General features: G+C 30.3%; 1 protein-coding gene across 1 annotated transcript in view; it reads right to left on the bottom strand.

Annotated features, from left to right (window-relative positions):
* Positions 1 to 7,419: 7,419 nt before the first annotated feature.
* The window catches only part of LOC113367897 (T-box protein H15-like), a 52,928-nt gene continuing 35,063 nt past the window's right edge, over positions 7,420 to 25,284 (bottom strand). The window contains exons 4-6 of the mRNA XM_026609471.1: positions 23,318 to 23,642; positions 18,833 to 19,080; positions 7,420 to 8,089 (exon numbers count right to left, since the gene is read on the bottom strand). Of these exons, the coding sequence (XP_026465256.1) occupies positions 7,420 to 8,089; positions 18,833 to 19,080; positions 23,318 to 23,642 (1,243 nt within the window). The remainder of the gene's footprint in view (positions 8,090 to 18,832; positions 19,081 to 23,317; positions 23,643 to 25,284) is intronic.

Consider the following 25,284-nt stretch of genomic DNA (forward strand, 5'->3'; position numbering starts at 1 on the left):
TTAAAAATAAAATTGGACACACACACACATATTCACACATACACACAGACATACATCAATTTTTTCTGAGAATATATCAATATTTTCATTTTCGTTTTTTTGCGATTATTATAACCCTACGGAAAGTTAAAAATTAAATACTTTTTTGTTAAATTTTACGTGGACGATATCTCGGATAGAGATAGATAAGATAAAATAAAAGTTTTTTTACAAATACATTAGCATCCTGTCAAAAAAAAGTTTCGTCAAAGTCGGTCCCAACGTTTCGAAAATTAGCCCAAACAAGCAGACAGACAGATAAAAATTTAAAGAAACGTTAATTTTCTACGTGCAGTTTCTATTTTGTATACATATGTATGCACTAAAAAACGACCAATTAAATTTTACAAACAGACACTTCAATTATAGTTTGTTTCCCAAAGCCTCCTGCAACCGTGTCAAAATTTCACCCACCCAAAAACAAAAGCACCCGTCCACTCCATCAAATATTTCCTAAACCTCCACTTTTTTCAATGTCAACACAACATTGCAAAATATTTTTGTACAGATCACCATTTTCTATTATTTTAATAGACTTCTGAAAACAAAGTGTCAAAATCAAAATTTATCAAGATATCGTGTTAAAATGGTTAAAAACCATTCGATCCCTATTGATAGGGAGATGTGCTGATTAGTTTTAGCATTAGCTAGCATAGTATAAGTGAAAATGTTGCACAGAGTTATTTGCAAATGCGTTTAGACTGTGACTATACGGGAGCACTTTTTCACTATTGTGCAAATTAGACAACTATTTTTTTTTAATTGAATTCGAAATGAAATGACGATTGTTAATGTACGATTTACATTTGATTTGCTTAGATATAACAAAAAGATGGCAAAAATAATGAAAGTTACAGTATTTGTAATAATATATTTGAAAACGTTTAAAATTTCTCGAATATTTTTTCATTACGGTACGGAAAGTTCCAGCAATTTGCCTTAAGGCACGATGCCATACACCACTAGTTTTTGAGAAAATGTGGCACAATTGTCCTTCGTACAACCAAATTATCAACGCTTCGTTCTTGTTAACAAAATATTGTCAATTGTCAAATGTCAAATCTAAAATCCTTTGTAATTTTATGGTGTACCTGAACGCAAAATATTTTGACTCTAATTGTAATGTCTGAATAGCACTCTGCGGGCAAAGGACCCCCTAGAGGTCCTTAAAATGGTACAGAGTCCTTTCAAGGAATTTTGGCATAGACTATTGAGGTTAATGTATTTTTGTGTTATTTGACACTTTCATGGTAGATTTTGTGGGTGTACATATATTTTGGAAATACTTGGAAAGAATTTGTTAAATGTGTTAACCAGGATGTAAGTTTAATTTTGGTAAAGTATATATACATTAGGGTGGTCCTTAATATGGATGTTTTTGAATTTACTTGCTCCCAGGGCTTTAAATACTTCCAAATTGATAAAAAACAATTCTCTGAAAATTTTAGCTTTTAATATTAACTTTTGGATAGTCCGTGCTCCAACCAAAGTTTCTTATGGAAATAACATGAGTAAAAGTGAATAAAAATTTTGAGTACAACATTGTATTTGCTTATTTTGATCATGAATAAATAATTTACAACAAAAATTTGATATATTTTATAAAATAAGTATTTACTTAGTGAGAAAAAGAAGTGCGGACTATCTTAAAGTTAATATTAGGAGCTAAAACTCTCAAAGAATTGTTTTTTTTATCAATTTGTAAGCATTTGAGCCTCTGAGAGCAAGGAAATTTGAAAACATCCATATTAAGGACCACCCTTATATACACATACAATTGTTGTAATATTTAGAGGTCAGAATAAATTGATAATAAACTTTTTCTTCTAATAATACAATTTTTTATATGTCTATGTCTAGTTCCACCCATTTTTTATATTTTATTCGTCAAGGGAGACCTCACACGTTTTTTTCTTAAAAAAAACATGAATATTTTTCTGTCATTTTTTTAAAAACATAATTATTAGGGTCGTTAGCGTTTTTAAACATTTTGACGCGAGCCCTTCGAATTTTAAATTAGGAGAAACATCTGTTTAAGGGTAGTTAGAAATGTATAGACACACACATATATACATATATATGCAAATTTCATATTCACACTTATATATAAAAATATATTCTAAGACTTTTTTTTAAAATGCTATAAATTAAAACTACTGAATATATTCTATTTTTTTCATTTGAAAGTACAATTTTTCAGGCTAATTATAGAAAATGATTTAAAACTAAAACTATGCAAAAACAAAAAGACTTATATATTGTTAGAACAAAATTTTGAAAAAAAATCGTCCATGGCGGACCCAAATTTTAAATTTTTTAACATGTTTTTATTAGTTTTTTCACACTGCAAAATTTTATTTATATTTTTTTTTAAGTTTAATTTTTGTCTAAATGAAATAAAAATTATTTCTATGATTTCTTCCATTTTTTAACAAATCTTTTCAAATTCTTCTAGCCAAATTAGAGTCTAAAACTATTCCAAAAACTCATAACTTCTCTCGGTTCGAATAATTATTAAGGATTTCATTATTTTTACGACCAGTAAAAAATGTAATAAAACTTTTACTGTTTATTTTTATATATTTTCGAACAGTAGCCATCGTTGAGAGGATCGCCAATTATACAAATTAGGCAAAAGAATTTTTTTGTTTTTTTATTTTTCGGTTTTGATGTCTAGACTCACCTTAAGACATATTATTTAGTTTAATATATAAATAAAAAATAATTATTATTTAGAAACTATATAATGAATATATACTATAGCTAAAAATATTACAAATTAGACACCAATTTTTATATTAGAATAAATTTAAAACTATACTCAATCATTTGTATTGTAGTATTCATTTTTTTACTTTTTCTTGTATATCTGTTTAGTAACTCGCGCAATATAAATAAGATATTAAGCAAATTTGTTCAAAATTAAATTATCTATATTTTCTAACTTTATAGACCCCTACTGCAACTCGGTATACTTTAAAATTACACTGAAATTAATCTGAGTACGATTGGAGTACTTTTTTTGTTATAAAATTTATGAACCACAAACCATTCGATTAATATGTATGGATTACTAGAGAAAATACTTTAAAAATGTTTAAATTATAAATTTTAAGAACAATAAATTTTTAGAACATTTTGGTATACTCAAAAATTAATATTTAAAAGTACAAACTTAACCTGAATTGCAGAAGTTCTTCTACTTTGCCAGTTGGCTTTTACTGTTTTTTAATTTAATTTATTTAAAATTTAATAATATACAAATATATTTATTTTTAAGTTAACTTTAATATTTTTCAAATTTACTTAATTTTATTTAATAATAAAATTTTTATAATTTTTGAAAAAAATTATAAAGAAAATAAACCTCTCACAATTTTTACATGAATTTCAAACAATAAAATAAAACTCACACAATTTTTATATAAAAAAAACAGGAAAATTTTGTTTAGTGTTTTTATTCCAATTTGTTTAATTTTAAAGTTTAATTTAATTTTAATTTTTTTATATTTGTATTAAAAAAAACTGAAACAAATTCCATATTAATTTTTTCATAATAAATAAAACCACAACTTTTTCAATCCAATATTTTTGTATAATATATTTCTAATATATATAATATTCAATAATTATTATATTTATATAATAGTTTTTAATATACACAGTCAACTTATAAATATTACGATCTAGAATTATTTACACGATTTTTTTTAGCAACAATTAATTAATAAACAAAATTTACTTAATAAAAACACAGACGATTTTTTTTCTCAATAATTTTCTAATAGTACGTTGTACAAAATTTTGATAAAATGTCAGACAATCACATATTTGATAAATTTACATTGTTTAAAAATTAAAAGTAAATTTTTACTAAAATTTTTGTCAAAAATTTGTAAAAACAGTAAATATTTTTTGTTTTACACATTTTTTTCGCAAAAGCTTGTTATTTTGTACACAATAAATAATCACACGATATTTTTTACATATTTACAAATTAAATTGATATTAATTGAATTAACTAATGAATTCATTTATTAAATTACAATTCAAATAATTATTATTGATAACTAATTAGTATTGACAAAAACTAACAAGTATTTACAATAATTAAATAATCCAATAATATTGAAAATAATTCTTTGATATTGCCAATAAATTAATTAGTATTAGAAAATTAATTTTGATAAAAAGTAATTAATTTTTATTGCCAATAAATATTTGGTTTTGAAAATAACTCATGATTAATTATTAACAAATTTGTTTCATTACTACTATCAATAATTATTAGATTGATATTGCCAATAATTAAATAATTATTAACGAAAATAAAAAATTATTTAACTGGTATTGATACTATTATAATTTTTTATGTAAAATTAATCGGTTTTTCAACTTACACAAATCTTTGGCTCATTTTGAGAAAAATCTCTTGAAAAAAAAGAAAAAATCGGCGGATTTTGACATAGCACATTAATGATAGAAAACTAAATTAGGTAATTTAGTGAAAAAATTAGTACAGTACTTTTAATACACAAAATATATTTCCCCGATCAATTTTCGCTTCCAAAAGTCGTAAAAGCGATATTTACACGACTTTTACGATTCGTCGTTCAAATTCTCGATTTCACGGCAAATAAATCAAACTTAAATACGATTTCTTTTCCAAAATAAACAATAAACATTAAAAATGTCACCGACATCGACAATTCTTCGTAAAATACAAATAAGAAAGCAAACATTATTAAGAAAGAGACCTCGAGCGTGGCGAGCGGAAAATTGCCGTGAAATTTTTAAAAGGACCTTCTCGACGTGTGCGAAGGTTTGGCCGAAAATAATAAAAAGGATAAAGGATATTGTGAGGATAGTTCTGTGGCATGTTGGTTAAATATGTGGCTAATGTTGGGGTAAATTTTAGACATATAGGACAAGTCGTTTGGGTACAAAAAATTGTCGAAATTTGACTTCAATTGCAAAATTTTGAAGGTTGAAAGTGCGTATGTCCGGGATATTTTAAATATAACAAAAAGGATAAAGGATATTGTGAGGATATTTTTGTGGCATATTGGTTAAATATGTGGCTAATATTGGGGTAAATTTTAGACATATAGGACAAGTCGTTTGGGTACAAAAAATGGTTGAAATTTGACTTCAATTTCAAAATTTTGAAGGTTGAAAGTGCGTATGTCCAGGATAAATTAAATATAACAAAAAGGATAAAGGATATTGTGAGGATATTTTTGTGGCATGTTGGTTAAATATGTGGCTAATGTTTGGGTGAATTTTAGGCATATAGGACAAGTCGTTTGGGTACCAAAAATTGTTGAAATTTGACTTTGATTGCAGAATTTTGAAGGTTGAAAGTGCGTATGTCCAGGATATTTTCAATATAACAAAAAGGATAAAGGATATTGTGAGGATATTTTTGTGGCATGTTGGTTAAATATGTGGCTAATGTTGGGGTAAATTTTAGACTTATAGAACAAGTCGTTTGAGTACCAAAAAATGTTGAAATTAGACTTTAATTGCAAAATTTTGAAGTGTGGAAGTGTGTGTGTCCAGGATAATTTAAATATAAAAAAGGGTAAAAGATATTTGAAAAAGTTTGAATTCGTTAGGATAGAGAAATACTGCCTTTTATACAATTATTTATTCCTATTTTGATTTTTCATGCTTGCTACGTCAAAATCCCCAAAAATTTCTTCACAAAAACCCCCAAAAAAAAACAAAAGTATCAAACTTTCATTTTTAAAATCTAAAGTTCCGTACCAATTCAATTTAATTAAATTCTCCAATTTTCTAGCACGTCTAAGTACAAATCACAAGAGTCCACTACATTTATATTTACAAAGCACATTGATATAAATAATTAAATATAAATATATATTACAAATAAATAATTCAACTCTAATAAGTTGATAGTCTTTAGGGTCCAAAGGGGTACTGGACCCTTATTTTTTTACAACACAACACTTGCAATAGCTAAAGTTTTGTTTCACTGATATAAAACACTGTACAATATGTATTAGAAATACATAGATCAACTCAGTTTTGTTAAGGGTACTTTAGACCCTTAATAAAAAATCTTAATGCACATGCAGAAATTTATTTTGGTATAAGTCTTTTTGTTCCACTGATACAAAACACTGCACAATTTAATTTTAGATCAAAATTGTCTATTTTGTAGACAATGATGGCCTTTGATAATGTCGCTGAAAGTTTTTCAGGTTTTTTGAAGCATCATCACCAATTTTTAGATGATTTAGAAACAACCTTTTGAATTAGTAGTTTTCCCATCAATTTCTGATCATTTTTGGAAAGCAGATACAATGGATTATCAATTGAGGTCAGAGATTTTCAACATTTTGATCAATTTTCTGTGGTTTTGTCGACATAATTTTTTTTACAAAACTTGCTACAAAATTGGCAATGGATAAATCATTAATTCAAAGAATCAATGATTGCCTTTCAAGTTGTTTTTCTATATCTCTCGCAATAAGAAATCATCACAATAAGAAATGTCTTCAATACTTTCCATTGTTATGATATACTTTATCCAAGAAATTCAACTATTACCAATAATAAGTTTACTATCCTTTCCCCTATTGTCAAAAATAGAAGTCAGTTCTTCCAGTTGTCTAATATTTTGGTCACTGAATCAACAAAAACTTTATATATTTTTGACGTCATCTTAATTCTTTGATCATTTTTCTGTAGTTTTGCTGATATAAATTTTGTACAAAACTTGCTACAAAAATTGGCAATAAATCATCATTTCAAGAAATTAATGATCGACTTTCAAGTTGTTTTTCTATATTTCTGGTAATAAGAAATCATCACATTAAAACTGAAAAATTTGGTAGTTCCTTTGATTTGGTAGTTCTACCAACGAAACAGTCTTAAATCCTTTTTATTGTTCTAATATACTTTATCCAAGAGATTAAATTTTTTGTGGTTTTGCCGACACCAATTTTTTTTTACAAAACTTGCTAAAAAATTTGCAATGGATGAATCATCAATTCAAGGAATCAATGATTGCCTTTCAAGTTGTTTTTCTATATCTCTGGCAATGGGAAATCATCACAATACAATAAAAGATGATCCAAAAATGTGTTCAAACAAATTTTGGTTGATTCTTCGACTTTGATCAATTTTCTGTGGTTTTGTCGACATCCATTTTTTTACAAAACTTGCTAAAAAATTAGCAATGGATAAATCATCATTTCAAGAAATCAATGATTGACTTTCAAGTTGTTTTTCTATATCTCTGGCAATGAAAAATCATCACAATGAGAAATGTCTTAAATCCTTTCCATTGTTCTAATATACTTCATCCGAGAAATTCAACTATTATCAATAATAAGTTCACTATCCTTTATCCTATTGTCTATTCTGTCCCCCAGGACTCGACGGATTAGGATAAGGACTATACCTCTGTCCCAAAAACCGGCTCTGGTTCCCACTCCTCAAATCGCTAGCCACCGGACTAGGGCTCCCACTACTGCTAGGAGTCCCCGGTTCCCTATTAGGGCTTCTATTACCCCCAGCACCAGCCCCCAAAGCCCCAAAACCAGGACTCCTCGCCGCAAAGGCCGATCCTTGCTGCAAATACTGATTCTGCGTCCAAAAACCAGCCAAAGAATTCAGGGCTCCCAAAGTTTGCAACCTGGGGTAAAAAAATTCCCCGTACGGCCCATTTGTGGCTGTCGATGTCCTCTGTTGCTGTTGCCATAACATATGGGCCCTTGCTTTTTCCAGGATCGATTCGGGGTCTGTTTGGCCCTGGTTTTGGGCCAGGCTTTGGTGGGCTAGATTCTGGGCCCAGATCATGTGGGCTCTTGCTGCTTTGTCTAAAATGCTGTCTTCTTGAGAGTTTGATGATTGGGCTAGGTTTTGTTGGTGTTGGGCGATTTGTTGGCTCAGGGACTGGTGTGTCGTTTGGGCTGCTGCTAGATGGTAGGGCGAGTGCGCGTGGGCTAGCAAGGAGTCTGGGAATAGACGTAGGGGTGAACGGAGGTGCTGTTCTAGGAGTAAGGCGTCCATTGGGTCTCTGGAAAAGAAAAAATCAAATTTGTAAAATTGTGTGTATGAGAGAGTTATCAAGGTTCAAACGAGCATTCTACTAAACGAATAGAGATAGGATTTTTAATTTTTCTACAGAAACTACATAAATTATGATGAAATGTATCATGGTTATTTGGTATACACGTATTTTCTCCTATTGTTTTTTATAACATAAGTCAACTATGCTGAAGCTAAAAATAGCAATAAAAATTTTAAACTTTCCGGGGATGTTTGCTATTTTAGAGTATAAAATGAAATTAAAAGTTCTATCAATTTTTCTATCAACTATGATGTAGCTAAAAATGACATTTAAAATTTTAACAAAAATGTTTTTTGGGAATTTCATACGTTTTGGAGATCTTTGGTATTTTCAGAACGTAGAATGAAATTAAAAGTTTTATCAATTTTTTTATTTTAAATATTGGATACGGTGCAATTATGATGAGCTCTTCAGGAAGTTTTAGTTTATGTGCATTAGGGTGGTCCTTAATATGGACATTTTCAAATTTCCTTGCTCCCAAGGGCTCAAATGCTTCCAAATTGATAAAAAGCAATTCTCTGAAAGTTTCAGCTCCTAATATTTACTTTTAGAAATAGCATGAAAAAAATTTCAAAAATTTTGCAGAGCTTCGAATTTTCACTTTTAATTCATTTGTCGCTGAGTAAGGGATCGTTCAAGTATCACGTAACGAGATTTATTACAATTATTTACATATATTATTTATATATATATATATATATATATATATTTGTGTGTGTGTGTTTGTGTATGTGTGTGTGTCTTTCTCTGTGAGAATCCGAGGTGTAAAATAAGGTGTCGATCCCTCCAGGCCTTAAGAGGTGTTAATTTTTTTCTGACATAAACGATTCCTCTCTTAATATATTCCCGTCGATAAATTTCATTGATGTATTTATATGCAATATCTCAAAAACAACGTCCTTTATAATATAATATCTTTTACCGAACACGTTTCGGCCAGATTCACAAAACGAAATGAATCAGTGAAGTACCGACGAAAATTATAAAAATAATTGAAAGTAATTAGGATAAAAGATCATCGCAAATCAACTGTAGTGTCAATTTTTCTCACACAAATCTTCTCTAAGAGCAAATCGCCTCTAAAAACTCTTAGAAACGCTAAGTCAATCTATGTGGTCTCATCTGGTCTAGTCTAATATAGAAAAAAACAACAAAATACTTTAAAGCCAAAATTATTTTTGACAACTTTTAAAATATTAATTTTAGCTCTTACACAGTTGACTTATATTCTGGAAGTCAAGGTTTGAGAACCCTATCTCTATTAAATTAAAAGAAAATCTGTGAATCTCAATTCTTGCTAATTAACGTATCAAGAAGTTCAAGCAACTTGTCTTAAGGCAACTCCGGTACTTAGGGGGCGTCTATTAATCACGTGAGCGAGTTTTTAAGGGTTTTTGAACCCTCCCTACCCATTGGTGATACATGGTGATATTCAAAATTATCCCCCCCCCACCAAACATCACGTGATAAAACTGTAAGATTTTTGATTTTTTTTTGAAAATGTTTGTTTTTTTTAAAAAAAAAAGTCAGTTATAAAATAAATACATGTGATATCTTACTATACTCCTCCCTCCCCCACGTGATATTTCGTGATTTTTAATCAAACCCCCTAAAAGCCTCACGTGATTAATGGACGTCCCCTTACAACTATTTCGACTATTATGTCCTAAATACGACGGATGTTTCACCAAGAACAAGTTTAAATTCGACGATTCTTACCAATATTACGGTTACTGTTTAATAATATTTTCATTAGTCGAATTAATACTAAAGTATTTATTATTACTTGCTATGATCACGTACGAAAGACGAAATGATTCGGCAATCGACGAGCAAAAGTCCATGTGTGTGAATGAATGTGCCGATACTCGTACGAAACGAAACGAATGCGATGATTGCACTGGGATAGTGTGAGGCAAAGAGAGACGGTGAGAGTCTTGCGTTCGAGCCCTGTAATCACGGACGCGGCTGCCGACAACCGGCCGAAGGAAAAGAACAGTGGAGGACATTGGCATTGAGACGAGTCGAGGGTCACATTTGGATATATAAACTAGTGGTGCATGGTATCGTGCCTTAAAAGGCTAGTTCCTAGAACTTCCCGTACCGCAATTTGAATTTTTTTGAAAAAAAATGTTTTTTTTTATTTTGAATTTTTTTGAGAATTATGAGCACTTTCTCAAAGCAATCGCGCTGCGTAGCTGTTTTAGAGACAAAATTTGTTAATTTGATGTGCATATGCCCGATATCATTTTTGTGTGCCAAATGGCATTTTTTATTGGATCTCCGAAACTGCTAGACCTGCGTTTCCAAAAATTCAATCTGTTTTTCATTTTGTCAATACAAATTAAAAAATGTATCCGCACAGGCATACATACTACACACACACATACATCCATTTAAATAAAAAAAATTGCGATTTTCGATTTTTGCGATTCCTATATATAATAGCCTACAAGATGTTAATTGATCTCTAACAATTAAAATATTTATAAATTAATATAATGAATTCTAACGATTAATTAATTAGAAATCAATTTTTTCACTGTGCTCCAATTTCCGTGATATTTTTGAATCTCTTGAACCAAGTCAATTCTAGATGAAATACGATTAATTGTAATTTTGGTGGCACTCATAAAACTATTTGATTTGAAGGAAAAAAAAGACCTTTAACAGTACTCATTTTATTTTAAAGCTTATTTTGAGCACTATAAAACCCCATAGAATATATAAAACGTACTACCTCGCCGCTAGATGGCTTCAAATACAACAATTAAATTTCAAACGAAATAAAAAACGACTTTGCTTTTTCATATCGATCTTAATATTGTCCCTAGGACACGTTATAAAACACCGATTTATTAAGATTTAAATTGATATAATTTTGTTCATGGCATGATTTTCGTTAAAATGTATATTTTTGCAGATATTTGCAAAAAACAATAAAAAGCGCCAAAAAGAAACAAATTTTCAGTAGTCGGTAACTTGATGTCAAAGGAGTCTAAATTATTTTCACTTTTGAACTTGAGAGTAAGATGAACCTAATTCCAAAAATTCATACAAATTGGAGCACAGTATAAAAAAAATCAGACCCAAACCGCTTCATTAACTTGGGTAAATATTTCGTATCCAATGCCAAACACATGAATTTTTGACACAATGAAACTTCTAAATAAGTTTTTACATAATGAGTAAATTTGGCAAGTTTGTACAAATTTAATAATTGAGTTTCATAAATTAATATATAGATTTTATATTAAGTCGATACATATCGAAAACTTTATGCCACTTGCATCTGATTATTTGATGAATTATCTTGAATTTCTTGAAAAAAATATGAATATAATTATAGAAATAAAAAATATGTTATAGAGGCACTTTTTTAATACTTTAAGAACTTAAACTATTATAAGATAATTTATATTATTAAATCTACGTTTAAATTCCAAATGTATCTTGAATTTCTAAGGCATTTGAGTTTAGTAGAATTTTTTTTTGACTGGTCTTGAGAAATCTGATTTGATTTAATTTAAAATCTATTTAGAAATCAATAACAAAAAGAATCATATAAATTATATGTGTAAATTTAAGTTGTTTTAAAGTATACCGAGTTGCTGTAGGGTTTGTGATGTTAGAAGAAATTGTAGAATATTTATTTTATTCATTTTTGTCAAATATTGCTTTTGAATTGGATGAGTACTTTGAAAGTTACTAAAGTCAATCTTAAGTAGTATATGGGTCCATAATTATACTTTCAAAAGCGAATTAAAGTATATCGAGTTGCTGTAGGTCTTTGTAATGTTAAGAAAAGATTATATAGCACTTAATTTTAAACAAATTTGTGAAATATTTTAATTACGTCGTACAAACCGTTTGAAAGTTACAAGGGATATAATAAATAAAAGCACCGCCAATAAATGAATAGTCAATCATAAGTAGTACATGGGTCCATAATTCTACTTTCTAAAGTATGAAAAAAAAATCTGTTTAGATATTATAATAATCATTTGGGTATTTAAATACATATCCTAATATAAATTATAACTTTTTCACGAAGAATGTGTAACATTTTAAAAAATCTGCAACGTTTCAGACAATTTATAATATTTTAAAGGATTTGACTCAAGATTCTTAATTTTGAGACAAGAGACCTTTTGAATTAAATCTGTACCGTCAATACAATTTTTCTTTTTCTTCTCAATTAAATCTGTACCGTGTTATATAGTACTTTTTTCTTCATTGCTCAAGTGAGAATTTGCCCCGAGGAAAGAGTGAAATCTGTACCGCCGCCGCTATTAGTGATAATTAGCCGACGCGCACGCATCGTCCGACCAGCACACCAATACAATTTTACATTTAGATTAAGATAATCGTCTCGAAAAGATTGAAATTAAAAGGAAATCGATGAAATACGATCGGTAATAGATCGACTAATTTATTTTACACAAAAATTAGCCATAATTTTCAATGTAAACGCAGTTTTTTAGCGGCTTTCCGACGAGCGCACTTGTTCTGCAATTTTGGACGAGAAAGGAATAATGGAATTTTAGTAAGTTGCGGGATTAATTTAATCGTCTGTAAAAAATTAGCAATAAAAGGATATTGATGAAATTCGATCGATAATTGATTGATAAATATATTTTATGCAAAATATGTACATTTATTGCAGATTTCCGACAAACTAAGTTGCAAAATTTTGATAGCACCCTCGAGTGCTATTGTATCTAGCTGATATGTCACCTTTTTTTCTAAAGCCTTTGATGAGCTAGGATAACCAAATATTTGCATATAACTTTATAATTGTCTATTTAAATATGCGATTTATATAAGTATGTTTTAATATAAATATTTTGAGGAATTCATATTTTTGTGCACCCACGCGCTTTTGTACCCCTTCGCCAAGATGCATCTCTTCCTTTTTTTAATAATCGATTTTTGATAAAACTTTCTGAAAAAACAATTTGTATCAGATCGTTAAAATCTAGGTATTTAATTACTGGATTTGTCTATTTTGATATACAATATAAAAATATATATACTATATTTATTGATAGTTATATTACGGTCTACGTTTTATTTGTGACAAAATTTTTGAAACCATATTGGTGAAATTTTCATATAGTATTCTACAATTTATGCATTTACAAAACCAACATAAAAATTAATGTTCTATTATAAATATTTTGGGTAATTAATATTTTTATCCAAATGTGCACCGGGACGCTTTTGTATTCATTCGACAAGTCATGCCTAGATTTGACTCGGTTCCAATTAAGTTATTAAATAATACTTTAAAATCAAACAAAACAATTTTAATTAGGCAATATTATTAATACAGGCTTCCATAATCAATTCATGATTTTTTTAAAAGTCTGATACAGCATTTTATGTCTTAGAAGAGTTTTTAGTCCGGTTATGGAAGTGAATTTACAATTGTACATTTAGTATCGAGATTTTCCAGTTTTCCTTGAATTTTATCACTGCAACTCGCCCGTAGGCCACACCGTTCGGAATTCAAAGTTGCGATATATGAAAAAAAAATTAAGAATTTTGAGACCTTTCTATCGACGTATAATACTTTATATGTTTTCTTTGAAAAAATATCGAATAGTGTGGATAGTTGCTGGAATTGACTGTGTTTTGGTTGATTTTATTTTTTACTTTACTCATTTGTGGTTTAAAAATATTGTGCAACAATTATATTTATATAAATGTTACTTTCGTACCTTTTGGCAAAGTTTCAAAACTTTTACCAGCATAAATGTCAAAGGTTACATTTTTGTCAGATTTGGTAATGGTTTTTTTGCGAATTGAAATAGAAAGTTCCAAAGTGACTTCCAAAATTATTAAGGGGCACAACTAGTGTAACCGCCTAGAAAAAGATGATTTTTAGGAATTAATATTAAAAAAAATACTTGATAAATCATTTCAAAATTTTACGGATACATTTACACATGTTTTAAGAATACATAGTAAAATATTTGAAGAAAAAAATTAAATATTTTTTAAGTTATCGTCGATCTCCAACGGCGTGAAAAAAAGGCCCTTCACTGCTGCAGTGATTCCGGCCTTCTACGTGGATGAAATTTTAAAAGAAAAATTCTCGTTAAATTAGATAATCTTGTCTGTAAAATGAACTACGATAAAAAACAAAAAATCAAAAATTGACAAAATGGCGGCGTTTTTTTAAAAAAAGTCGAATTTTACCCAAAGTTTTGGTCGTTTTTGGATTGCCAAAATTCGATTTTTGATCCGATCAAAAAATCGATCGTTTATTTTATGAACTATATATAGAACATGTAAAAAAAATTGATAGTGATGGGATCATTTGTTTTTGAGTAATCGCTGCAGCAAATTCAGAAAATGCTGTTTCGAGAAAAACGCGTTTAAAGATGAAACGATCGTTATACTATACACTATATATATACTGTTTAAATGGCTGTGACTCAAAAACTATTTAGGATATCGATTTAAAATTTTGGTATGTTATTTTTAAAGGAATAACCTATCAAAGTATGAAAAAATTGAAAATTTGTTTTTTTGAAAATTTCACACTAGTTGTGCCTCTTAAGGCACAGCATAGAAGTCTAGAAAATGTATCTCCTTCGGCAATTTAATTAATTTGTCCAAAAATCATCTATCCCCCGACCACACACCACTCGAACCTCTTCGTCTATCCATTATTTTGTGTTGGCATTTTTTGGCGTGTTAATTTGTCTCGATGGATTTCTTTCTTACGTCCATCGGGGTCCCTTGATCTCTTCAGTGTTCTCTCTTGTTCCCTCGGTGTCTCTGACTCTGAATGTTTCCTTCGTCGGCTCCGAAGAAAATTACAAGGCGCCGAGAAGTAATAAGTTCAACGGTGTGAGGTGTTCGACTTCTTTTATACCGAACACGCCCATTTCTGTCAGGCAATACATTTATATATAATATTCAGTCGGGGAAAAGGGAAAACTGGGGAAAAAATAGCAAATACTGGAAGAGAAACCAGGGTAAACTGGTTGGCCTGAAGGAAAGATCTTCAGGGGAGGACAAATGTATATTGACACCAAAGGAGAGAGTACTCTATTAATGCAATATTCATTAAAAAATATAGTAATAATACTAAATTTTTGTTTTTGATCTTTACGAATCAGAAATATAAGCTGCTAAGTGAAATCGCAGTTTGCTTAAATTATTATCATCTCCCAAACTTCTTAAGGTATCAAAATTAATAACAGCATAAAAACAAAACTTTTCAAAGCAAAAAACACCTATAATATTGTCTATTATTACGCCTTTTATTATAAATGATCTCAAATTGCCCTCGGGGCCAAAAACAACTTTATGGCGCAAACTTTTAATTTTTTTTCGCTTTATTGCGAATCTAAAAATTCTCTACGTTGTGTATAGACGAATAACATATTTCAAAATATTTTTTTTGCTTGCTCAACATGTTTTTTGCTGAAATTCATAAATTGCTAAAGGTGTGAACTACCACGCCTCTGCAATTAACGAACTTTCATTAAGAATAACGCATTCTGATGGGAGAAAAGAATTAAAAAAAAATTGAGAATAAGATGGTAAGAAGAGGAATATTGGATGTGGATTTGTATTTGGGCACTGAGGGTTTTGGACACAAATTAAGATTTTAGGACGAAACTTTGGAGAAAATATGAAGAGGAGGTTGTATCTATATGAAAAAATGAAACTTGTCAATTTTGGAAAAAGTATGTGAGTTTGTATGTGAATCGATTTTCGACCTTCTGTCGAGGTTTTTTCAAGGAACTGCAGGACCGACTTCAAAAATTTAAAAGCCCTTCGATGTAACTCTTTTTTTTCGATGTAGACTTGGGTCAACTTTTTGCATCTTCATATAGGGTTATATTTTCAGATGTTATAAATATATTTATAATATTGTTTCATCCTTCAGTGTTCGTGTTCAAATCCGCTCTTTGAAAATTTATCATTAAAACAATCTCCTCTCGTCGTGTATCATTCATTGACCGGCCGGGCGAGGTGTAAAACGCTAATAACCCTACGGTCCGCCTGTCCGCCGGTTGCGCCGATTGCGCCTCTCGGCCGGTCTCGCGAATAGATGTAAAACGAGTAAAAGGAGTAAAAAAAGTAAAATAAAAGAGTAAAAAAAGAAAAAGAGGCCCCAAAGAAGAAGTATCACGAGCAGAGAGTAAAAATACTAAAAATAAAGCGTTTGTGATAATGATACATAAACTGTTCTTGATGATCCGACGAGATCAAAGGGAACGCGACCGAACAAAAGCGCCGCTCGCATACGACGAGATTTATTTATTACGCTTTTGTTTTTAATAATATTGCGATATTTAAAATTTAACACTTGCGTTACTAGATGAAACTAATGTTATGTAATTGACACTTGAAGGGCTTTTATTGGTATAAGCATGCACTTTATAAATAAAATGAATAATTGAAAAAAATATTCTATTCTATTATCCTATTTTTAGTTACGTGTTCATCCGCATAGAGCGCCACTGTCGCCTTCGTCTGACAGTTATGTTATAAGTTACCAATTTCAAGATAGCTGTGGGTTTTTGTACAAGATTATTGGGTTTATATGTGAATTTATTCTTGTATAGTTTGTATAAAAGATTTTGTTAATTTACCTTCAAATTGAGCTATAAATTACAAGTTCACATGCGATTTTTTACAATTTTTTTTGTTAATTTTTGTTTGTTAATTGACAAGTTAAAAAGTGAAACTAATTTTATGTAATCGACACTTGAAGGTCTTTAATTGGTATAAGGATGCGTTTTGTGAATGAAATTAGTAATTGATAAAATTAATATTTTATAATTATCCTTTTTCTAGTTACGTGTTCATCCGCATAGCGCGCCACCGTCGCCTTCACCTGACAGCTTTATGTTAACAATTTCAAGATGGCGACTTGTCAAAACAAATAAAAGTTCTGTTATTGATTTTGTGCAAGATTTTTCGAGTTTTTCGTGAATTTATCCTTGTGCAATTAGTTTGCTGATTATAAAAGAGGTTTTTATTAATTTTTCTTCAAAATGAGCTATAAAGCGTAAGTTTTAATACAAATTTATTTATATTTTGACATTTAACAGTGACTGCTAGAATTACAAGTAGTCTTCCATTTTTTTAATAAATTTGTTAATATATTATGTCTAAGTACTAAAAACTATTAATGCCGTAACTACATTTGGATTTGTATAATGAATTTTTATATTTTTTGCTTTTTTGTTCAATTTTGTTAACAAATTTATAACCTAACCTTTTTGACATGACGGTTTGTCAAAACAAATAAAAGTCTTGTTACTTTTTGCACGATTCATTAAGTTTTTTGTGAATTTATCCTTGTGCAGTTAGTTTTTTGTGAACAAAATAGATTTTTGTTGATTGTTGATCAAAATAAGCAAAAAATCGTCAAATAAAATTACCAATAAATTTGTAACCTAACCTTCTTGACATGGCGTTACGTCAAAACATATGAAAGCCCTATTAATTTTTTGCCAGATTTTTTTAGTTTATTTGTAAATTTATACTTGTGCAGTTAGTTTGCTGCGAATACAACAGATTTTTGTTGATTTTCCTTCAAAATAAGCTAAATATCGTCAAATAAAATTATCAACAAATTTATAACCTAACCTTCTTGACATGACGTTACGTCAAAACATATAAAAGTCCTATTAAGTTTTTGCCAGTTTTTTTTATTAGTTTAATTGTGGATTTATCCTTGTGCATTTAGTTTGTTGTGTGTAAAACTGGATTCTGTTATATTTTCTACAAAATGAGCCATAAATTGTAATTTATTTACGATTTTTTTCAACAAAAATTAGTGACTAACCTAACTGACAGATTTAGTAGTAGCTATTAGTTCTTTTACATGAATTTGGTAATATATATTGTCTAAGTGTTAAAAAATATTAAAGTCGTTAGTATGATTTGGTTTGTACAAAAAATAATATTCTCAAATTTTATTATTCCAATTATTAACAAATTTATTGTAACCTAACCTTGTTGACACTACTCTCACTGAAAGATATAGAACTCCTCTATAGTAATTGTTTTTTAAATAACAATTCAGTATTGATCGAAAAAAAAGGTTTATGATAATTTAGAATAATTTTCTAATCCAAAAACCTATATCCTTTTGTTAAAATATTCTCTCTTGTATTTTTGTAAGCAAGGGTAATAGAGCAATCTTAACCGAAAATAATCCAAAATGCAAATTTCATTGCAAATTGCGTCAGAGATCCTCAGATCGAGTCCTGGCACTGTAGTACTGATTTCAAGTACTACATATAAATATGGTAGAAAAAGTTAGGGTTCGATTTTAATTGAAGTTGGGATTGAGAATATCAAAAATGCTTGAATTTAATTTGTGGTAATGATATGAGAATTGAATTCTATTGGAGCTAGAATTGAGAATACCATAAATTCTTATATGAAGTATCGAGATATCAATATGATGTTGAACGGACATCGAACACATTTATATGTAAGGACATAAAAAAGTATGTAGATATAGATAAAAGAAGTACGATGGCTAAATTGCCTTTTGGGTATGTCACTGACTAGTATTCCATAGTGTGAGGACGTGCACTATCATAAAAACAACACTTAAGAGAAACAAATATCTTAAATATTAATAAGCCCTTCTGAATCTTGGATAAAAAAATCTATATACGAGTATATATAATATTTTTCCCTTACCTGTCGAAATCAGTAAGTCTACTGGAGTCCCTAAACCCCTTCGCAAAAGGGTTGCTGTCGATCTTCAGTTTGGTAATCAGTTGGTTCTGGTAGGCGGTCACCGCCGTGAATATGGTCTCGGGAAAGACGTACGTGTGGTGCTCCATCGCCTCCAGCTCTTGGGGATTCGTCGGCACGCACGTCGATTGCGTCGGCAGACGAACCAGGTGGATGCGGGGCTGGTACTTGTGCATGGAGTTCAGAACAATCTGAAAAAAAAAAGGAAATATGATTATTAGAAACAGAGAAATTGTTTTTATTTATTTCTGGAAAGTTGTAAAATATCATTTTGCAAAAATTGTCTTAATCTGATGAAAGTGGTGATATCAGGCAAACCTTACACTTGGTAATTGGAACTTGGGAAACATCCTTAATAGATTATTATGGAATTTTGTTCTTCAAATCTGGTAAACGGTGTAAACTCATGAAAAGTTTTGTTTTGAAAAACCTTACACTCATTATGGGATTTGGAAATTCTTTTGGAAATCAATCCGATAATTTTAGAAAATGTTTTATGATAAGAATATTCACAAAATTCTAAAATATTGATCATATCAAATTGGGATCAACAAATGTATAAACTAGTGGTGTATGGCATCGTCGCTTAAGGCAAATTGCTGGAACATTAACAATCGTCATTTCATTTCGAATTCAATTTTAAAAAAATAGTTGCCCAAATAGTTACACAAAATTGAAAAAGTGCTCCCGTATAGTCACAGTCTAAACGCATTTGCAAATAATTCTGTGTGACATTTTCACATTTTCATTCAATAGTTTTCTCCCAAAATTGGAAAAGTGCTCCAGTCCATAAACAGTCTAAACGCACTTGGGTAAACATTTGTACCAGAGTGGCGCTTAGACTGTGCTTAGCATGAAATTTTTTGAATTTTTAATCCGAAATTACAAAAAATTTTTATGGAAAATAAAAAAAAAGATGTAATAATTTTTTATCCTCAAAAGCAATTGTTTTGTCAATACAAGCAGAAAGTTTTTTTAGATCATTCAAATCGAACGCTTAGTTGACTCGAAAACTGCCATTTTTTGCACATTTAGCTCTGTATCTTCGAAATAGTGGGACCTGCCTTTGCCAAAAACTAATAACCACTTTTCCCAATCATTACTAATTGAATGTTTTTTAGATCATTAAATTCCGATACTCCGTTCTTTCAAAAACTTGATTTGTATTTTCTGCACTCTTTGCTCCGTATCTCCGTAACGGGTGGACCTCCCTTTGCCATAAACTAATCAGCACATCTCCCTATCAATAGGGATCGAATGTTCTATCAATTCATTCTCCAATGTTCACATTCTACAATGTCGCCAAGAATATTTCTTAAATATTCCTTTTTGAGAACCTTTTTAGTGATATGCCATCTCTCGCGTGTAAATCCGCATATGAAATTTTTCCTCGACTTTTGCGCCTGCGTAAATACACGTCGTCGTTTTATATGAAGAAGAACAGAGTGAGAAGTAGCATGATGCCCTATTGGTCGATTGCTCTTATCACGAGGAATTTATCACACTAGACATTATTTGAAATGGACGAGAGGAGGGACAATATATTCGTATATATATACAAGTGTATCATTGAAGCACAATTATTGATCATTTCGTAATAAATTTTTATTAACTTCCCGTAGGGTAGTTATAGTAATGGGCCGAAAATCGAAAAGGAACAGTTTTGCATTTCTCGACGTTTTGAAGGTTTCTGAACATTTTGGCACACCTCAAAAAAAATGGATGTGTGTGTGTGTTGTGTATGGCATTTTTTCGACCACGTTTTCGGGCGCACGGATCAACCGATTTAATTGGTTTAATAAACATTCTATCCCTATTGATAGGCAGATGTGCTGATTAGTTTTTGAAAAATGTGAAAATGCCGCCAAGATAAGCACAGTATAAGTGAAAATGTCGCCAAGCTAAGCACAGTATAAGTGAAAATGTCGTGAGTGAGTTATTTGCGTTTATGCGTTGAAAATGAATTTGAAATGAAATGACGATTGTTAATGTTCTGGAGATAAATTGATTTATGATTTACATTTGATTTGGTTAGTAAATGACATAACAGTATTACAGTATTTGTAATAATATATTTGAAAACGTTTAAAATTTCTCGAATATTTCATTGCGGTACGGGAAGTTCCAGCAATTTGCCTTAAGGCACGATGCCATACACCACTAGTTCAACATCTAAATTTCTGATTTTTTTGATTGCAATACAATTACGTTTTGTGTCTCAATTAGGTTGGAAGTTGTTTTTATTTGATTGGACCCAAAAATATGTACTCTCTTGTATTATTTACTTTTGGTGGCAGCGGACATAAAGATATTTTTTTTAACCAGCTGTAGGCAATATTTATCATAAATTTTAATTATTGATACTTTATTTTAAGAAGGTCCCCATTTAAAGGGCTTGCTGTTGGAGTTACTTAGACATCAAGCAGGTCACCAAATAATATCAAACTTATGGTGAGTGTTTCTGGTAAACTCATAGTGAGGTTTTTTGGCGTTGTTTTTATTTGGTCAAAGTTGAAAAGTTATGCTTACTTCATTTATACCAAAAATTTGAGAAGACACTTACTGGACTAAAAGATTTAGATACCAAATAAATTCAAATGTTGTTCTAAAAAGTTTAGGAAAAAAGTATAAATATAAGGTTTCTTTTTTAGATATATCTAATTCATTCCTCTTGTTACTTCAATCGTTGATTTCCATCACTAATTGTGTTAACTTTTCATTCCTCATTCCTCATTCCTTGGCGTGTTTATTCAACCGTTTATGCCAACCAAGTTCTAAAGTGTTTTGTTCGCAACAATAACGCTCCTCGTAGTTATTTTCGTCAAATCAATGCTAACATAAATCTTAATTAAAGCTAATTGAGACGCGAAAACTATTATAGCTAACCGAGCTTGGAGAGGCACGTAGCTAATTGTGAAACACTGGGAAAAGGATTAGATGAAGTAGTAAAAATTATTTGGAAATAATTTCAATCCACAAGATAAATGAAACATTACATATTGGATCTGCTTGTAGTTGACATCTTTTGCCTAAAAATGGTGAAACAGATTAGTTTTTCATATTTACTATAGTGTTGGTGAATTTTTTGTCGAGTGCTATTTAAAGCATTTTTCCTGTGGCTTCGTTAAGAAAGAAAGAAGTTGAAGAAGACGATGTCGGTACGTCTAATTATGGGACGTGTTAATTGCTTCATTAAAATCACTTCATGCGTTTCTGCAAGTCGCGCGGTTGAAGGATCCAGAGGATTTAAAAAAGACCAGTGGTTGTTTTTGTTGTTTTTAAACAAAGTTTTGCAAAAATACCGGCGAAGATAATTGGTCAGAATTAGAGCTGGGCTTATCATATCCGAAGCCGGATCGACTCGGATTTGACTCCACATCATGGTGGAGTTATATCCGCTTAACAACTCCACAACTCCGACAACTTTGAAAGCGAAATGCTCGACACAAATGTGTTCTATAGTGTGTTGTTTATGTATCTAAGGATTTGTCAAATCCCACTAATTATTTGAAATGAAAATTTGTGAATAAATATCAATAAAATAATTTTTCTAAAGAAATCACAAATAAATGACAGGTTGTACAATTTTTTAGTCGACCAGATGACAAGAGTTGACCAAAGTAAAAACGCAAAACTAGAGAATCAAATTCAATTTAATTATTTTCATTTGGTGAGAAAATAATGTATTTTTTAGATTAATTTCATATAAAAATTATGTAGTAAACTTCGTAATGAAAGCAAAACATTTATCATTAAATATTTTCACCAAATGATAATACTTCTGCAGAATCAATATTATATCAGTTAGTTCGAATAACATATTATTACTTTTACAAAATTATATAATTGTGCGAAAGTAATAATATAATACTAAATATTTTTTGCTTAAATACTATTGGTATTACTTTTTATAATTTTTTGGTATGCATATTCCTGATTGCCGTCATTCACCGCGTACTATTCAGTAAATTATACATTTGAGCTATTCACACTTGAACACAATTTCATTGTTCTGTATCTTTGAACTAATACTTTTGTGTTTTCTGGAAAATACACATTGGTATTATTTTGAGTTTTATACCTAAAAGGTCATAAAACTACCTGTGAGACGAGAAAGCGACCGCTTCCTTCCCAAAGCAAAAACGCCAAAAACAGTAAAAGTCTGCACAAGTTAACAGATTTAATACCAGTTGAGGAAAGTCGGATATGACAAATTCTGTGAAACGACTCCACTCGGATTCACTCCGAGGGAAGAGTTGTGTCGGAGTGATAACTCCGGAGTGAGTTACCCATCTTTAGTCAGAATGGATTTTAAGGACACTAGTAGTGGATGCAACTGATTCGATTGTACAAGTAGATGACTAACAAACCAAGACTTAAACTTTATTTAAATCTTTATTATGTTTCATCTATCCCCTGTCCCCTTACCTGTCCGTTCTTGTCCAGTTCGTTGTTGGTCAATTTGACCTTCTCGAAGGAGACGACCTGCTTCCTCAGCTGCTCCGCGCTGTATGGAGAGTCAGGATGATGGTAGAGTCGAGCAGGAGCAGGAGGATCCGCCTTTCCTGCTACCAGCCACGACGATCTGTGATAGGCGTACCTGTACCTCCTCAGGTCGGTCCCTACGACGTCCAGGAGGACAGCGTAGCGGACGGAGGAGGACTGGACGCCGCCGCCGCCGCCACTGGTGCAGGAGGACGACGACGGCAGGGGCAGGTCGGAGAAGGACACCCGGAGGGTCGGAAACATTCGCCTGGAAGATAAATGATACATTTTAATAATAATTGAACCAGACATTTTGTAAAAAATAAATTAAATGTGTTATGTTATATATAAAATTTGTCTGTACGGGTGTATGATTTGATACTTCTCCTAAACGGTTATTCGGATTTTGATAAATCTTTTTGAAGTTTGTTGAGGGATTTTTTTAGGATTTTGTGATTATAGAAATATAGTTAGATTGTAGAAATAAATGACAAAAATTATATTGGAAACATTTGAACTGTTCATTTGTTTGAATTTCAGTTGTTTTTATTGCTGGGTATGTATGTATATGTTACAAATGCATGTATATATATGTATATGTATATATATATATATATATATATATGTATCTGATATATCTGTTTTACCTGGCGTTATATTTCTGAAGTTAATTTATGGCCGAAGGGGAATATTAAAAATACAATGTAAAAAGTGTGAGCGGACTTGATGCTCAACCTTCAAAAATATTTATAAAGCCAATACATTTATAAATACATTTATATATATATATATATATATATATATATATGTATTTATATATAAATGTGTTGATTTCTTCATGCTGAAATGTTTTGACGCTAATTGCTAATAACGTCACACGATACAATATAATTTTCTCGAATATGTTTTATTAATATATTTTTCAATATATTTAATATATATTTAAACTGTTTATATTTTCTAAGGAAAAATTTACATTTTTGTTTGAAAATCTGATTTGCTTAATTTATGTTACAAGTCGTTCTGAAACGTTTGGCATCAACTTTGGACAAAGTATGTGTGTGGTTGCTAAAACACGATTTTTTGTCAATTTTTTCTGAAAACGTCTTGAGGAACGTCTTAAAATATTACAAAACTTTAAATTATTATTTTAAAGCATCCCATTTTATTTAACTCTGTTCTTGCCTTTGTTTTACTTCCAGAATTTTCTTCTATACTTTTGTGTCTTGTGCCACCATGTTCAGTTTTTTATATTTTCTCTTCTTATACAAATTGATCATCTTCTAGGCTTTCTATATTACTTTTTTTTTAACCTATCTTTTTTTCATATTTTTTAAATATGAATCTAATCCTGGTTTCTTCTGACAACAAAATCTCTTGGTAAATCTGCAATATTTTCATATTGGTTACTTCCTTATTTTATCTCTCCTTTCTCCGACTTTGTTTTTGGTTCATGTCTCTGATCGAAATGAAAAGATATATCACTGGCTTGAGCAAGTTGAGACAGACAGTTTTCTCATAAGTAGTTTTTTTTTAAATTTTTTATTTCATACACCATTTTGCTAATCGCTGGAAATCACATTTTTGTTGGCAGAATATTACTTTCATTTTTATATCTAGATTTAGTTGGCACGTCAGTACAGTCCTTCTTTGGCTTTCATTTTTCTCTTCTTCCTCAATTTGTCTTCTTATTTGACCATGTACTCTTTTTTAAATATGGGTAAAATGTGGTAGTTTTCCTCCAATTCTTTGCAATTTTATCGCATCATTTTATCTTTTTCTTAGAATACTGTAATAAAAAGGTTCTATATATCAGTAGATCGTTATCCTTTTCGCGCATTTTCCATAATGTCAAAAATTTTAGCCTAATTTATATTGTATAGATTGCTATAATAAATAAACAAAAATGT

This window comes from Ctenocephalides felis, unplaced genomic scaffold (genome assembly GCF_003426905.1).
Source record: "Ctenocephalides felis isolate EL2017-DRISC unplaced genomic scaffold, ASM342690v1 CF-g0.4_SCAFFOLD_01170, whole genome shotgun sequence".
Lineage (NCBI taxonomy): Eukaryota > Metazoa > Arthropoda > Insecta > Siphonaptera > Pulicidae > Ctenocephalides > Ctenocephalides felis.